This window comes from Cetorhinus maximus, chromosome 1 (genome assembly GCF_964194155.1).
Source record: "Cetorhinus maximus chromosome 1, sCetMax3.hap1.1, whole genome shotgun sequence".
In the NCBI taxonomy this organism is placed as follows: domain Eukaryota; kingdom Metazoa; phylum Chordata; class Chondrichthyes; order Lamniformes; family Cetorhinidae; genus Cetorhinus; species Cetorhinus maximus.
In genome coordinates this window covers 179485493-179502149 of record NC_135879.1, presented here as the reverse complement: position 1 = coordinate 179502149, position 16657 = coordinate 179485493, and the positions used below count along the sequence as shown (strand labels likewise).

The 16657-nt window shown below is 40.7% G+C and overlaps 1 protein-coding gene across 2 annotated transcripts in view; it reads right to left on the bottom strand.

The window, feature by feature from the left end:
- Positions 1-16657, bottom strand: part of vcp (valosin containing protein) — a 52488-nt gene that overhangs the window by 5809 nt on the left and 30022 nt on the right. The window contains exons 9-16 of one of the 2 annotated variants that reach the window (XM_078550386.1): positions 15984-16119; positions 15784-15896; positions 13673-13837; positions 13442-13564; positions 12527-12739; positions 3791-4103; positions 1324-1475; positions 1038-1192 (exon numbers count right to left, since the gene is read on the bottom strand). In XM_078550386.1, the coding sequence (XP_078406512.1) occupies positions 1038-1192; positions 1324-1475; positions 3791-4103; positions 12527-12739; positions 13442-13564; positions 13673-13837; positions 15784-15896; positions 15984-16119 (1370 nt within the window). Of the gene's footprint in view, positions 1-1037; positions 1193-1323; positions 1480-3790; positions 4104-12526; positions 12740-13441; positions 13565-13672; positions 13838-15783; positions 15897-15983; positions 16120-16657 lie in introns of both variants that reach the window. The other variant, XM_078550395.1, reaches the window with a different exon arrangement.

Below are 16657 nucleotides of genomic sequence, written 5' to 3'. Positions count from 1 at the left end.
AAGTGTTAAGGTCTAGATGGACTCCAAAGTGAGGTAGAGCGAGACCATCTTTTCCTGGAAGTCTCACTGTAATATGTCTGGTCCAATCTGGACTCAGGCTACATTTTAACAGTAAGTCCTTGCTTAACATTGTAGTTGCATTCCTGAAAAGTGCAACTTTAAATGAAACAACATTAAGCTCATCAGATTTTCTCATTAAAACATGTAGTTAGGTTCTATGGGACCTTTCTCATCAAAAAAAAAAATTATACCCTGTAATCTGAAATACTTCACACTGCTAATTTCTCTTTCTCGTAAACAAAATAACTTTTTAAATGAAATAAATTTAAAAATATAAAAGAAATATGCTGACTCTTTCTACTTAGCTTCAGCTCACCAACACTCATGCCTCCTCCCCTGAACCCTTGCTATGAGCGAGGGCTCATGAGATGAGCAGTGAGAGGCAGGAAGAGCAGCTTCAAGCTGGAGGGTTGCAGGGGTCAGTGGCGAGAGGGAGGTTCAGTGGTGAAGGGAGGTCAGGAAGCGGTTGAGGCCAATCCAAATGGTGCCGATCGGGTCACGCAACTTGTCAGACCCAGCGCAAAACAGCGTTAAAATGAAACTCCCAATTCTAAACAAGAATACAGGCCTTATTAACTGACCAATTTTACAGTGGAACGATTTAAAACAGGGCAACTTTAAACAGGGACTTACTGGAGTATAGCTGCATCACTGCACACTGATGATACAGGTCAGCGTGAAGGCACCCCTAACATACACTGCAAACAACTTTAGCTAAAATAGGGGAAACTGTCACCGATATTGAATGCAAGGAAGAAAAATGACATGTTAAAACAGTTTTTAAAAAGCATTATGCAAGTTAAAATAGCTCAACAAAAGCAAATCAGCATACAATAATTTTTTTTTGTCATGACCACCTGCCAATGATATAACTACATTATTTGCAGTTTAAGAAAAAACTTCTAAGGTACACCAAAGAAACCTCCAGCATGTTAATCTTCAGACAAATGACAATGAAAGATACAAAAAAAACTTGCCTGAAACTGCCAAATCCACGACTCTGCTGCAGTGTTTGTGCAAACATTTCATATTTTCGAATATCATTGTCACTGACGGATCGGCGTGCATAGCGCATAGCTTCCTCAAAATGGTCCTTGCGTATTTCAGGAACTGGATCGTCTTCTTCAACCTCCTTCATTTAAAGCCATTTAGGTATTAATGAGCGTAATTTAAAAAACAGAAGCCAATAACTGGTTTAGAATATACCAGAGCAGATGTTTAATATTTAATTAGCACGATGACTGCTGCTAATCATACACTTACCATGGCTGAAGGGTTGCCCTGTCTTTCACGTTCTCGCCTGATCTCACTTTCAATAGATTCTCTGATTGCAAGTTTACAAGCTCGTTGACAGATCTCAGTCAAATCAGCTCCAGAAAACCCATTGGTGGTCTTAGCCAAATACTCCAAATCAACTTCCTACAAAGAAATTATATATATTAACTGGGGTACTTGCAAGTGTTGCTCTTTATTTGAGAATCTAATTTCTGTATTCAATTGCCAAGCTATACAGTTAGCCTTGTATATTGTCTGTATTTATCAAAATTTTGTTCATATTGTAATGTTCCATGCTAAAAGCTCAATAAAATACATTTCAGAATACAGAATCTCAAAACCAGCAACTTTGGGACTGAGGTCATGCTGTATTTTGGGTTGGGTAGTTTGGGTCAAGCAAGGTCAGGTGTTTGCTAAGAGCACAGGAAGAGACCAACACAGAAGCAATAAAGCAGATAATGAGTACAGTGACACATTACACCAACTTGCAAGTTAGGTGTTTTTAAATTTTGCTCAATTAAAATTGCTGCATGGCACATTCTAAAAATGTCCAGTTTTTCGGCAACTCCGATTTTTGCATAGCCAGTTTTGAAACACTGTACTTGTACTTAAATACCAGCAATCTTATCGTAAAGAAGCCTTATCAGGTGTTCAAAAGGTCATATCTGCTCCAATTTAGTTCGAAGAAACCACCTGAGTAAGAATAGCCCTAAAGCAGATAAACTATTAAAGGTTGAACACCATGTGCTATAAGTAGGGCTGCTAATTGGTTAGGGAAAAATGTGCCAAAAATTACATAGCAGCCATAGTAAAAATCATGTTTCCTGAAAGCCAGGTTCATGAAAATTTACACAGATAAGTGAGAAGTCTTATATTTTGGTTAGAAAAATGTCATATATTACTTGGAAAAGATTCTTATTGGGGTAGAGGAGCCAAAGAAACTAGCAGTACAAACACACAAATCACAGTAGTGATGCAGGTCAGTAAGGCCATAAGGTTTATTTCTAGCGGGAGAGTAATGAAAAGCAGAGAAGCTAAATTTATCAAACATTGGATAGACCACAACTGGGAGTACTGTGTACATTTCTGGTCACCTCATTATAAAAGATATAGATGCACTGGAGAGGGTGTAAAAAAGATTTACAATGGTGGTACTAGAAATGCAAGATTATATCTATGTTGAAAGGTTGGGTCACCTTTCTCTTAAAGAGCATAGGCTGACAGGTAACTTAATAGAGATCTTTAAAATTATGAAAGGTTGATAGAGTAGACAGAAAGTGCACGCTGTCACTTGTGGGAAAGAGCAAAATTAGAGGCCATCAATATAAGATAGCCACCAAGGAATCAAATAGAGGATTCAAAAGGAATTTTTTTACCCAGAAAGTGGTGAGAGAATATGGAAGCAGTTGAAGTAAATAGTATAGGTGCTTTTAAGGGAAGGCTAAATATGCATGTAAGGGGGAAGGGAATAGAAGGCTCCGTTGATCATTAGATGAAGCAAGGAGGTGGCTCAAATGAAGCATAAACATCAGCATGGACTGATTCAGTCAAGCGATCTGTTTTTGAGTGCTGTATATTCTATATAACCCAGTTGATTTTTTGTTAAAAAAACATGCAAATTCAAAGTAAAACCATGGCCAGGATTTTCCCCTCAACGATTTGGGGGTGGGGCCCGGGGAGAGGCCGAGGGGAAAATGATGCGGGATGACATTGGGAGGAATCCCCAATGTCGTCCCGGGCCATTTAAATTTTTAGGAAGGCGGGCGGACACCGAAATCAGCTGTCCGCCCTCCGACCTGTCAATGGCCAATTGAGGCCATTAATAGGCTAGTTAAAGTACTTAAAGACACTGGCGGGATGAAGTTTCATGTCCGTTTTATACAAAAATAATAAAGTTTGTGTGTTCTTTATTAACATGTCCCATCTCGTGTGACATTGTCACATGAGGGGGACATGTTAATAATTTTTTAATGTTTCTATTTTTAAAATTTTTACCTCGGTCAGTATTCTCCCTGAGACAGGACTTTGCCAGATGAGGAATCCCTTCCCCCCAGCACAGGAAGCGCATAGCACTTCCTGTCAGGGATGCCACTGGGCGGGCCTTAATTGGCCCACCCACTTAAAATGGCAGCGGGCCCCATTTCAGTGGCGGGGGTCGGCTGCCCACCTGCCACCAAGCCGGTGGGACCCACGCGCTATTCGAAGGGCAAAATTCTGCCCCATGCTTCCAATCATAGTTTATAAAAATCTAAAGATTTCTCAAAGGACATTACAATCTAACAAGTTACTAGCCTTAGCGATAACAGCTTCTCAGTGCTGCATTACTCCAAGTAAAAAAAATTACAATACATTATTTGCTATTGAAACTTAACCTTTACAGTCCAACATGTCCATTCTAATGTTTGATGTCAAACGGCATTAGAAGTTTAAATTTTAGAAGAAACAAAAACCATACTTGCCTTTGCAATAGGCGACTTCCTCAAGTTAGCTTTCAAAATAGCGCCACGAGATTTTTCATCAGGCAGTGGGATGTAAATCAGTTGGTCAAGGCGTCCAGGGCGCAAAATTGCAGGGTCAATAATATCAGGACGATTAGTAGCGCCAATGATAAAGACATTCTTTTTGGTGGACATACCATCCATTTCAGTCAGGATCTGGTTTATAACACGATCAGCAGCGCCACCACCATCACCGATATTGCCACCGCGAGCCTTAGCAATGGAATCCAGTTCATCAAAGAACAGTACACAAGGGGCAGCTTGACGGGCCTGAAAAATAATATGGAGGATTGCCATATATGTTGTGTGTTCATTTAAACAAAGATTAGTTAGAGAACATTTGGGTTTGGGGATACACTAAGTTTAACATAAACAATTATTTTACATAAAGGTCAATGCTCTTTTAGAAATATATTCTACAGGAAATTACCGGGGTTTTTATGCATTCATGGGATGTGGGCATTGCTGGCAAGGCCAGCATTTATGCCCACCCCTCATTACCCTTGAAACAATGGCAAGCTGCCTTCTGGAACCGCTGCAGCCCATGTGGCATAGATACACCCAACAGTGCTGTTAAAGAGGAAGGGTTCTGAACCAGCAACAGAGAAGAATCAGCATTATGTTTCCAAGTCAGGATGGTGTGCTACTTGCTGAGGGTACCTTGCAGGTGGCATTCACATGTACCTGCTGCCCTTTTCTTCTAGAAGTCACGGTAGAGGTCATGGGTTTGCAAGTGCTGTCAAAGGAACCTTGGCGAGTTATTGTGTGACATCTACAAGATGCACTGCAAAGGTGCCAGCAGTGGGGAGGGAATGAATATTTAAGATGGTAGAGTGCCTAATAAACAGACTGTTTTGTCCAGGATGGTGTCAAGCTTGAGTGCTGTTGAAGCTACACTCATTCAGACACATGTAGAGTATTCCATCACAGCCTTGATTTGTGCCTTGTAGATGTGGACAGGCTTTGGGGAGTCAGGAGTCAGAGTTACTCATGGCAGAATTCCCAGCCTCTGACCTGCTCCTGCAGCCACATAATTTATTTGACGATACAATTAGGTTTCTGGTCCATGGCTCTGGTCCATCCCTAGGATGTTGATGCTAAGGGATTGAGCAATGGCAATGTAGGGGTAAGGTTCTCTCTTGTTGGAGATGGCAAGTGGAGTGTGACCTTGAACAGAGTGTTGGTGTTTGATGTGATGAGGGAATCTTAAATCTCTTTCTAAAAATCTAACATTGTTTGTATTTAACATTTAACTGAAAGTACTATTTAAATTCTAAACTTACCCAGGGGCCCAAGCAGGGAGGTATAAGCGATATAAGCTATCCACTAGGGACCAACAGTAGATAGTTAATTAAGGAAATGAGCTCGAACTGGTTTTTCTGAACCTGGGCTCAGCTAGTCTCTTTAGTTTCAGGACATACAAAGTCAGGCATCTCAGTGCGACCTTGAACGGAGTGCTGGAGTCTGGTGAGTTGAGAGTGTTAAATGAAATGGGGAAGGAGGTGCTCCCTTGCTTTTTCTAACTTTTTCATCCTGTAGGAATTGGTTCTTTACTATAGGGGAAGAAGCTAGCTGTTTGGTGAGTATCTGATAAGTATCTGGTGAATGGTTAAGGTCTATTCTATTCCTAAGGTTTAAAGTAGTACAGGAATTTGTGGTAAGATTAATAAATTACATAAAAGAAAATAAAGAATTGAATTAAATAATTAAGTAGTTAATTAAAGCATATGAGGATAGCAGGACAGGGTGCTATGTGATGGCTGCAGCATGTGGGAGCTCCTGGATATCAGTGTGATCCAGGGCAAACACACCTGCAGTAAGTGTGCATGGTTTCAGGAACTTCAGCTCAGAATCACTGAGCTGGAGGGCAAGCTGCAGACACTGCGACACATCAGGGAGGGGGGAAAGTTACCCGGACACTTTGTGCCAGGAAGCAGTCACACCCTTTAGGATAGGGTCTTCTGATTTGGTCAGTGGCCAGGGACAGGAGGGTTTGACTGCAAGTGAGGCAGGTAAGGGGACCCACAGGGCAGCAAAGCAGCCTCTGAACTGTCCAACAGGACTGGGGTTCTTTCAGCTTGTTTGGATGAGAGTGGGGGCAGCAGGGTGCATGAGCTGACTGACCATGCACTGTGGTACAGGAAGCCATTCAAGTGGCGGGGGGGGGAGCAAAAAGGAATCTAGTGGTAGTAGGGACAGTATAGTGTTAAATGAAATGGGGAAGGAGGTGCCAAAGGGATTGACACTGTTCTTTGCAGCTAAGAACGAGAGTCCAAATGGCTGTGTTGCCTGCCCGGTGCAGGGATTCAAGGCATTTGCTCATGGCTGGAGAAGACCTTACAGTGGGAGGGGGAGGAGCCAGTTGTCGTGGTCCATGTAGGTACAACAACATAGGTAGGATGAGGAAAGAGGTTCTGCATAGCCAGTATAAGAAGCTAGGCGCCAAATTAAGAAGAAAAACCTCAGAGGTAATAACCTCTGGGTTATTACCTGAGCCACGTGCAAAGTGGCATAGGGCAAATAAGATTAGAAATATTAATGCATGGCTCAAAGACTGGTGTAGGAGAAGTGGGTTCCAGTTTGTGGGGAACTGGCACCAGTACTGGGGAAAGTGGGATCTGTACCGTTGGGACGGTCTACACCTGAACCGTGCTGGGGCTAGCGTTCTAGTGAGCTGCATAACTAGGGAAGTAGAAAGGGTTTAAACTAAATAGTGGGGGCAAGGGATCACATTTGGGAATAAAAACAAAAAACGCCGGAAAAACTCTGCAAGTCTTTCCACTGGAGAGAGAAACAGAGTTAACGTTTCGAGTCAGCACAACTCTGCCTCAGAGCCAACCAGAGACCTGGTATTGTGCACTGAAATAGGATTAATTGATAAACCTCATTGTGAAGGCACCCCTAGGTAGTAGCAATCATAATATGATCGAATTTTACATTCAGCTTGAAGGCAAGACAAGTGGGTCCAAGGCTAGTATTTCAAACTTAAAAATGGGCGATTGAGGGCATGAAAGCAGAGCTAGCTAAAATGATCTGGCAAGTGAGGTTAAGGGATAGATCAATAGACATGCAGTGGCAGACTTTTAAAAGAGATATTCAAAATACACAGAATAGATACATTCCAACAAGAAAAAAAAATCCAAGAGGATGACCCACCATCCGTGGTTAATTAAAAAAGTTAAAGGCTGTATCAAACTTAAAGAAAAAGCATATAATAGCGCAAAAACAGGCGCCAGGTTAGAAGATTGGGCAGAATGACAAAAAGGTTAAAAAAGGGGGAAAAATTTGAGTACGGGATGGCAGATGAATTGAACAGGTTTATTGCATTGGTCTTCACTATAGAGGATACAAGTAACATCCCAGAAAGAGCTTTAAATCAGGAAGTGGAAGGGAGGGAGGAACTCAGGAAAACTACAATCACCAGAGAAGTGGTACTGAGCAAATTGTTGGAGCTGCAGGCTGACAAATCCCTGGGTCCTGATGAACTTCATCCTAGGTTCTTAAAAAGAAGTGGCTAGTGAGATAGTTGATGCATTGATTTTAATTATTCAAAATTTCCCGGATTCGGGAAAGGTTCCATTAGATTGGAAAATAGCAAATTTAACTCCTTTATTCAAAAAGGGAGGGGGACAGAAAACAAGAAACTACAGGCCAATTAGCTTAACATCTGTCATAGGGAAAATGTTAGAAGCTATTATTAAAGATGTTATAGCAGGGCACTTAGAAGGGTTTAAGACAATTCGGCAGACTCAACCTGGTTTTGAGAAAGGGAAATCGTGTTTAACCAATTTATTGGAGTTCTCTGAAGGAGTCATGTGCTGTGGACAAAGGGGAAACGGTGGATACACGGTATTTAGATTTCCAAAAGGCATTTGATAAGGTGCCACACCAAAGGATATTGTAGAAAATAAAAGATCATGGCGTAGGAGGTAACATATTGGTATGGATAGGAGATTGGCTAGCTCACAGGAAGCAGAGAGCAGCTATAAATGGGTCTTTTTCTGGTTGGCAGGATGTAACAGGTGGTATGCCACATGGATCAGTGATGGGGCCCCAAATTTTTACAATTTATATAAATGACTTGGACGAAGGGGACGAGGGTATGGTTGCTAAATTTGCTCATGACACAAAGGAAAATAAGTTGTGAAGCGGACATAAGGAGGCTACAAAGGGACATAGATAGGTTAATTGAGTGGGCAAAGATCTGGCAAATGGAGTATGTGAAATTGTCCATTTTGGCAGGAAGAATAAAAAACCATATTATCTAAGTGGTGAAAGATTACAGAGCTCTGAGATTCAAAGGGATTTGGATTTTCTAGTGCATGAATCACAAAAGGCTAGCATGCAGGTACAGCAAGAAATTAGGAAAGCTAATAGAATGTTATTGTTTATTGCGAGGGGAGTTGAATGTAAAAGTAGGGAGGTTATGCTTCAGTTGTGTAGGACACTGGTGAGACCATATCTGGAGTACTGTGTACAGTATTGGTCTCCTTATTTAAGGAAGGATGCAAATGCATTAGCAGTTCAGAGGTTTAATGGACTAATATCAGGAATGGGCGGGTTGTTTTGTGAGGAAAAGTTGGACAAACTAGGCTTGTATCCACTGGAGTTTAGAAGATTAAGAGGCGACTTGATTGAAACCTTTAAGATCCTGAGGGGTCTTGGATGTGGAGATAGAACTAGGGGTCACTGTTTAAGAATAAGGGGTCACCCATTTAAGACAGAGATGAAGAAAATTGTTTTCTCTCAGGGGATAGTGGGTCTTTGGAACTCCCTTCCTCAAAAGGCAGTGGAAGCATAGTCTTTGAATATTTTTCAGGCAGATGTAGATAGTTTCTTAATAAACAATGGCATGAAAGGTTATATGGGGTAGAGAGGAGATTACAATCAGATCAGCCATGATCTTATTGAATGGCAGAGCACACCCGAGGGGCTAAGTAGCCTAGTTCTGCTTCTAGTTCGTATGTTCATAAGTAGCATTCATGCCACACATCAACCTAACCTTGAACATTGTCCAGATCTTGTTGCATGCAGCCATGCACTGCTTCATTATCTGTGGAGACGTGTAACACTGTGCAATCATCAGCAACATCCTCACTTCTGACCTTATGATGGGGAGGACTTGTGAAGCAGCTGAAGATGGTTGGGCCTCGGACACTACTGTGACGAAATCCTGCACTGATGCCCTGGGGAGCAGGTGATTGGCTTCCAAAAACCACAAAAACCTTCCTTTATGCTAAATATACAGCTGGTCAATGGAAAGTATCTACCCCCACAATCTCCGATTTCCATTGACTTAAATTTTATTAAGGCTCCTTGATGCTACACTCTGTGAAATGCTGCCTTATGTCAAGGGCATTTACTCCCACCTCATGTTACCTCTGGAATTGTAAAGGATGCATTTTCGAAGAGAAAATAATGGCTCAGATCAAACTTTTCGTTAATAAGAGAACAGGACATTTCAGCACTGTGGGTGTACACACACCGCATGGACTGCAGTGGTTCAAGAAGGCAACTCAGCACCACCTTCTCAAGGACAACTAGGGATGGGCAATAAATGCTGGCCCAGCCAACGAAGCCCACATTCTACATGAATAAAAAAAATGTTTCATCAGCATATTACTCCAAATATCTATTCTTACTGTTCCAACTCTGGGGCCCTAGCGATGGTACGCAGAATCATAGAGTGGTTACAGCACAGGAGGCCGCCATATGGCCCATCATCTCCATACCAGGTCTCTGCAACTGCAACTCACCTAGTCCCATTCTCCCACCCTTTCCCCATAGCCCTGTAATTTCTCTCTTTTCCCATCCTTTCCCAGTAGCCTGGCAAATTTTTCTCTTCAGATAATTACTCAATTCCCTTTTGAGAGCCTTGATTTAATCTGCCTCCACCAAATTCTCAGGCAGTGTATTCCAGATCCTAATCACTTGCTGCATTATAAGATTTTCCACATGTCCTTTGGCTCTTTTGCCATTCAACTTAAATTGGTATCCTCTGGTTCTGCCCCCTTCCCCCATGGAACAATTTCTCCCTATCTACTCTGTTCAGACCCATCATGATTTTGAACATCTCACCCTTCTCTTCTCTAAGAACAACCACAGCTTCTCCAATCTGTCCACGTAACTGAAATCCCTCATCCCTGGAACCATCCTCATAAATCTTTTCTGCACTCTAAAGCCTTCACATCCTTCCTTAGGGTGATGCCTAGAACTGGACACACTACTCCAATTCAGGCTGAACCTGTGTCCTGTAGAGGTTCACCATGACTTTCTTGTTTCTATACTCTTATGTCTCTACTTAGAAATCCCAGAACCCCATAAGCTTTGCACATTGCTTTCACAACCCACTCTGCCAACTTCAACGATTTATGCACATAAACTCCCAGGTCCTTCTGCTCCTTTATCCCTTAGAATTGCATCCTTTATTTTTCCTTATTCTTCCGACCAAGATATGTCATTTCACACCTTTTTGCATTAAATTCCAACTTCATGTCCTTCCATTCCACCAGCCTTTGTTGTCTTAAATATATCCTCCTTAGATTTCACAATACTTCCAAGTTTTGTGTCATCTATAAATTTTTAAATTGTGCCCCGCGCACCCAAATGTAGGTCATTAATTTGGATCAAGAGAAGCAGTGGTCCCTAATACCCTAATAATAATGCTGAGGAACCCCACGATATACCTCACACCACTGCAAAATACAACCATTCATCATTCTAATTTCCTTGCAAATTTGTTTCTCTACATCTACACCTAGTAGTGTGATAGAACCTCTATTATTTCTTAGCTCTAACTGGTTTCTATCCTCAATCTCTGTAGGACATCCTCTCCCTTCAGCACTGTAATATTGTCCTTAACCAATACTGCCACCCCTCCTCCTTTCATTCCTGAACACTTTGTATTCAGGAATATTTGGTACCCAGGTACTCAGTCCTGTCCTTTTTTGAGCCAGGTCTCTGTTATTGCCACATCATATTATCACATGACTGCCTGGATCTGCAGCTCACCAACATTATTGACTGTGCTCCGTGCATTCACACATATGCACTGCAAATCTAATTTAAACCTCTTCCCTCTTACTCTGACCCCACCTATTGCCTTACTATTTCCTACTCTAGTGCTGTCTGTCTCTCCCAATTCTTTCTGCACATTATTTTCCCTTTCTAACGTTACAGCCTGGTTCACATCCCCCTGCCAAGCAAGTTTAAGCCCTTCCGAATAGCACTAGCAAACCACCCACAAGGACACTGGTCTCAGCTCCGTTCAGGTGTAAGCCATCCAGCCTATACAGGATCTATCACCCCTAGAAACATTCCCAATGTCCCAGTAATCTAAAGCCATCCCTCCTGCATCATTTCTCCAGCCACTAGTTCATCTGCTCTATCTTGTTATTTCTATAACCACTAGCACGTGGCTACGTTTGAGGTCCTGCTTGCTAACTCCATAAAATCTGCCTGGAACTCATCCCTCTTTCTATTCATGTCATTGGTACTGATATAGACAATGATTTCTACTTGTTCATCCTCTCCCCCAGAGTGCCCTGATGCCAGTGACTTCCTTGGTCCGACACGTGCTTAGACAATTGGACAGTTTATCAGGCTTCTTATGAGCACAAATTTTCATGCTCAGTCTCCAGATGGCTGGGAAACCAGTCTATGGAATAGGTTTTGAAGCCATCAAACTTTGAGAGAAATATTTTTACAGCTGCAGAACAGATTGCAGATCACTCAAAAGCAGAAGCCATGGAAGCCTACATTATATTAAAAGCAATCAAAATTAATAAAACAGCAAGAGCAAAGTCAGACACAGCCTGGACTCCTTTTGCTGCACTGATAAGGCTTCAGCATGCACAGCTTTCTTATTGCACCTGAACAGGAGTAAGATCAGAAGTCCCGGGAACTCCCTCAGGAAACTCTGTCTCAACTTGAGCCATCACTTGCAATTTCTCTGTCATTCTACTCTGCAGAGAGGGATTTCTTGTACAGGCTGCTCCTACACACTCTCCAATTCCTCATCCTGGTCTTCTGTCCAGGCCTGGCCTGTTGTTTCACGCTGCCATCCAGCAGGGCCTTTCCCTGTATCGCTGGGGTGAAGTGTTGTATGAAGCAGTGGTGCTAAATCTAGTTTTAAGTCACTCCACTGATACCCTAGCCATTTTCCACTTCTGCTGATTACATTTTATCTTTAATTATATTGGTGGTGCCTCTTCAATTTGAGGGAGCACTTGCACAATGGTCTGTTATTGATAATGGGACAACCTATTGATTTATTGAAAATAAGATCAAGGGAGCATATGAGAACAAAAGATAGTCAAGCTAGAAAGGCCAGTGACTGATAATGACAGATGTTTTAAACAATCTACATTCAAAATTTCAATGCATTTTAGTAACATTACTTTAAAGCTATTTTTCATTCATATGAAGCCCTAAACATCACCCAACAATAATGAACAACTCCATTTTTCTTACTGGACAAATCAGTGGAAATGTCTATTGGCAAGTGCTCAACTATTTCCAAAAAGGAACTCTAATCAGAAGTTTAAAAGAAAAAGAAATCACTGGTACAGGGTACATAACACAGAAAACCTGAAAAACAATGTCAAGACATTAGTTAAATAAACATTTTTATGATTTATGCTCTTAATAAAAATTAATATGCTATTATTTTAAATAATACTTTCACTACATACCTTATCAAAGATTTCTCGGACATTTGCCTCAGATTCTCCAAACCACATGGTAAGAAGCTCTGGTCCCTTGATCGAGATAAAGTTGGCCTGGCATTCGTTTGCAATGGCTTTTGCCAGCAAAGTTTTACCACAACCAGGTGGTCCATAAAATAGTACACCCTTTGAAGGGGTCATGCCAAATTTCAGGAATTTGTCTGGGTGCTCCACAGGATACTGTTAAAAACAAATTTGTGTTATGTTTCACATAGCTTTTCATGAAGTACCCCAGCGCTGGTAAAACACAAAAGTAACAGTGTTCCTTCAGACATCGTTTAATGCCCAGGTCCAATTAAAAATTCAATTTTGTATTATCCAATAAGTCTCTCATCTCAATACCTATACAATAAAGATACTATCTGGCGTGACAGTAAACCACAAAGATCGAATGGTGCTAGGTTTATTTCCTGGACTGTGGCTAAATTAATTCATTTCAGCTGGGCACAGGGAGGGCAATAAGAAAATATCATCTGGATTCCCACTCCTGATAGCAGTCTAATGGCATCTGCTCGAACAAATATGTGCACATGTGTGGACAACAATCAAACAGGCAAAATACTTTACTGCCTGGACTCAAGACTAGGAAAGTCAATTGGACAAGATATCAGAAGGCTATCAGTCATTGTGAAGCCATGTTCCAGCAAGAACGAGTATCTTAAGAGGCGGGGACAAAAGGAAGTAAAAATAATCTACTGGTATTACTAATATTAATGCAAAGCAGTCCCAGTTTTAATATCATAAACAATTTAATTGGTACAATTTGATTTGAGTGTCACAATTTTGTGTCAATTCTTTAAATGGAAGCAATTTTCCAATCTCTATTTCAGACCAGTAAATTCACCACACAATTTGAAAATCTAAAATCTCAGAGTAGCTTACTTGTACAAGTTCCTGAAGCTCCCTCTTCACATCCTCCAGTCCACCAATATCTTCCCACGTTACCTGAGGAACCTCAACCACTGTCTCACGCAGTGCTGAAGGATTGCTCTGGCTCAAAGCCCACTGTAAACAAACAAAACATTTATGCAATATAAGTTAAGGCATTAAGTTAGCTCAAAACACACAGGACTGCAATAAGTTTGGTATCTTTACTAAAAGGAAGAGTCCTACCCTGAAATCATCCATGGTAACTGCAAGTGAATTCATAACTTCAGCATCAATGGTTTCATCTTCCAGATCAATAACATCCATCTTTTTCCTTATAGCTTGAAGAGCAGCTTCCGAGCATAAGGCAGCCAAATCAGCACCAACATGGCCATGAGTTTCATTAGCAACCTAAAGCAAGAAATGTTTACTAACCAAAACCCATCCACCTTAGGTTTCACTTCAAGCTTTTAATAACTTGCCACCATATGCAATATATTTGACTAAACAAAACAAACTGCACATCATACATTAGCTTCAAACATGTTATAAATAAGTTTTAACTTCAGAAGTACAAAATACAAGCATTGCATAAAAGAGTGATAAGATGCTTTAATTATAGGAATATAAAAAACTGGGGTTACTTTCATGAGAACTAAGGTGATTAAGAGTTCAAAATTATGAGGAGGAGTAAAACCAGGAGAAACTAAAAATACTGGTCAGTGAGTTGCAACTAGATATAAATTTCAGGTAACCAAAAGAACAAAGGGAGAGGCTACATGAAGTGTTTTTAAGGATATGAAACACACCACCGGAAACCATGGTGCAAGCAGAATCCATAATAGCTTTTTAAAGAGAAGTGGTTACACATTGGATATTTTTAAAAAGGGTACCTAAGAAGAATAGGAAAATAGGGCCAAGTGGATACCTTCCATAATGCTGGCAAAGGCAAAATCAGCCACTTCCTGGGCTGTAAAATATTGTATTACCCATACACTATTGAATGATGGTGCCATTCTACAAGCTAAAACCAGCCACACATCCTCAGAATGCAGGCATAATACCTTTAAGCAGGCAATCTCCTCTCCTGTAAGGCTCACTGCCCCAAAAACCAAGAAAGGTGGCACAGCAGCACCTCCCCTGGTAGAATAATGCAATTACAGGTGAGTAGTTTATTAGGCAGTTGCCATTATAAATTAAGACATGAATTTATAAACAGAATATATAAAAAAGACAGAACATGCAACTTTAAAATGTGAGTTGAACTATATCTGTGCACCTAAATTGTCCACCATCCTCTAACCAAACTTCTCCTGAAGACCACACTTGGTCTTGATTCCGTGAGCACACTACGAAAAAGCAAAATATTTTTTTAAAATTGTATGCAGACTCTTCCTCTCCACTTACTTTCTGATGCCCAAATAGTGTGTCATATTACTAGAAAGCATTCGTCAGCGACAAGGGTGATATAGCTTTGCATCTTTTGAGTGATACTGCAGTGTTTCACCCAAAAAAGCCCTCAACTTCATCCAGCAATTTGTTTTCAACAAATGCTTTTGTAATTCCGATAAGTCATGCAATTTTAAATTTAAACATGCTTCTCAATTTCACAGTAATTTTTCCCTTTCTCACTGTAACTTTCTGCTTCTCCACTTGTCTCTTCTTTTCCAAATGGCCCTGCTCCCATTTCCCCAGAAGAATTTTCTGCTGTTGAGCCTCACTTATCCACCAAATTTTTCCACTTGGCCAGCATTGCATGTCTCATGCTACACTTCTCCTGGAGTGTTGCTTGTCACCATGTTGTGCTCTTAACTACAACTCTGTCCCCAGACCATTTCCTCCACAGCCAGTGATGACCAAAACTGTCATTAATATTAGCCCTAATTGATCAAATAATTCTCTCTGCACTTGGATGAATCAAATGTCTTTTACTTTACATCCTAGCTCAGTACTTTATTTTCGAAATATCTGAGATCTATCTGTGAATATGTTTACCATGCAAAATAATTGATATGCCATTTACAAGATCATATCAGGCATTTAAAAAAATGCTGTGTCACAGGAGATTGACTAATAGGACATCATTAATCCACAATATTTGCTAGAGACATTTCACATTCATATATTATGTGTGGCTTTATATATTATACATTCAATCTTCATTACAAACCATTTCCGATGACTAACAATTTGCAATTTAACTAAATTATTTTGTTATGGCCGCAGAAACAGGGTCTAAATATTAAATTATTTTATGTATATCTCATTGTTCTACGGTTTAGCATATTGAACAGTTAAAGTAGTTACTAAATTTCTGAGTGCTGGACACTGACATCTCCTGTTAGATATTTACAAACCTGTTCAAGGTCTACATCATCTGCCAACTTCATGTTCTTTGTGTGAATCTGTAGGATTTCCAGTCGACCTGTGGCATCAGGAATACCAATATCCACCTCTCTATCAAACCGGCCTGTAAGTGAAATTATTAAGTAAATTACTATGCACAAATACACATAGACCGTGTGCTTCACTCACACAAAGGCAAGTTTCAACCTACCAAATCGTCTAAGGGCAGGATCAATGCTGTTTGGGCGATTTGTAGCTGCCATAACAATAACATGAGCCCGCTGCTTCAAACCATCCATCAAAGTGAGCAGTTGTGACACAATACGACGTTCCACTTCTCCATGTGTCTACAAAGGTAAACAGTTAGGAAAAAAGGGCCAATAAATTATCCAACATCAGCTTGGAAGCAATCTATGCAGACCACAGTGGAAAGGCAGCTTTCAAAAAACTCCTTAAATGAAAAGTTTGGTGATAGCATATATACAGCCTAGCTAAAAGACAGAGCTTTGCAGCATGAATAAGAAACTGACTGGAAGGTAGGAAACAGTGATAGAATAAAAAGGGTGTTTTCAGATTGGTGGGCAGTGACAGATTGTGTCTTCAAGGATCACTGTTGGGAGTCCCAGCTTTTATCTACAACTTTTGGATTGGAAGATTGAGGAATTTATCCAGGTTTGCAGAGAATATTAAACCAGGTGTAGTGAAAGCAGCAAACTGTAAATGGACTCAGACATCTTAAAGCACATTACAATAAGCAAAAGGATATAGTGCACACAGAGCATGGGGAAAAGGAAAGGATAAATAAACAGGATGGGGAAACCAACACTATGGATGCTTTAATGGAAGGTTCCGAGGAGGTTTTCAAAAGTAGGCAAAGGGAACTGG